The following is a 950-nucleotide window of genomic DNA, read 5'->3' on the forward strand; positions in this document are numbered from 1 at the left end:
TCAAAATAATGCAGTTAATAAATATCAAAAAGTAACAGTAAACAAAATATAGAATTCAACACGGTTCAAGTAGTCAAAAGCGTCGTTAGGGTAAAAAGGTAATATTTCAAAATAGTTTCAAAGCGCTCTTCAGTCACCATACACGAGTCAGGGACTAGCTGCTGTGACAAAATGCCGCATGCCAAAGCAGAAAAAGGAATCGCTGCAGCGGTACGTCACAACAGCACAGAATAGCTTCAGAGTCCATAAAACATGTGCGGTTGTCCAAGTGAATACGTCTCTTTCAAGTGGTTACAGCACTGAATTGAAGCACATGTGTTTCGCTTGCCAGGGTGCTGTGATCAGGTTGCTTCGAACATTCTCCAAAGTTGAGTGAAAGCACCTGACCACATTTTGTTCTGAATGGCAAGCGCATCTGGCAGCTGGCAGAAATAATTCGTGTTGGTATCCCATAAAAAGAGTAGATTTATGAAACCAAAAATATCCATTCATGATGTAAGAAATAATTCTTCATGCAAATTCATTAAAAAGTCAGCAATAAGCATTTCGATTTCGCGCCGATCTGGCGCGGTTGTTGGATGAGGTCGAAAGTGGAGTAGAACTCTCACCGCCGCGTTCATGCACGCGCACCATGTTGATCGCCAGCTACGGGAAGCAAGCCAGAAGCAGATGATAAAATCTACTTTGCCAGCTGCAAATATTTCAGGCGGTTTCAAACTGCTGTGAATGTGCGGCGGTCTGCCTGTACATGCATACCCTGATGATGTTTTTCCAAAAAAATGGAAGGCGTCTCGATACTGTTTGGATAAGCGGACTTTAAGATACATCATCTGGTTTGCCACCAATTCGTTCCACTTTGGCCAAGCGGACTTGAAGATACATCATCTGGTTTTGCCGCCAATTCGTTTCCACTTTGGCCCAGCGGACTGAGATACATCATCTGGTTGCCG

General features: G+C 43.5%; 1 protein-coding gene across 1 annotated transcript; it reads right to left on the reverse strand.

Annotated features, from left to right (window-relative positions):
• Positions 1-488: 488 nt before the first annotated feature.
• Tsp_07262 (conserved hypothetical protein) lies at positions 489-937 on the reverse strand. The gene is made up of 2 exons (XM_003381526.1): positions 856-937; positions 489-757 (listed from the first exon to the last, which is right to left on the reverse strand). Exons 1-2 carry the CDS (start codon positions 935-937, stop codon positions 489-491), a joined length of 351 nt encoding a protein of 116 aa, XP_003381574.1.
• Positions 938-950: the final 13 nt, after the last annotated feature.

The sequence above is a fragment of the Trichinella spiralis genome (assembly GCF_000181795.1).
Source record: "Trichinella spiralis strain ISS 195 chromosome Unknown Scfld1, whole genome shotgun sequence".
NCBI lineage: Eukaryota > Metazoa > Nematoda > Enoplea > Trichinellida > Trichinellidae > Trichinella > Trichinella spiralis.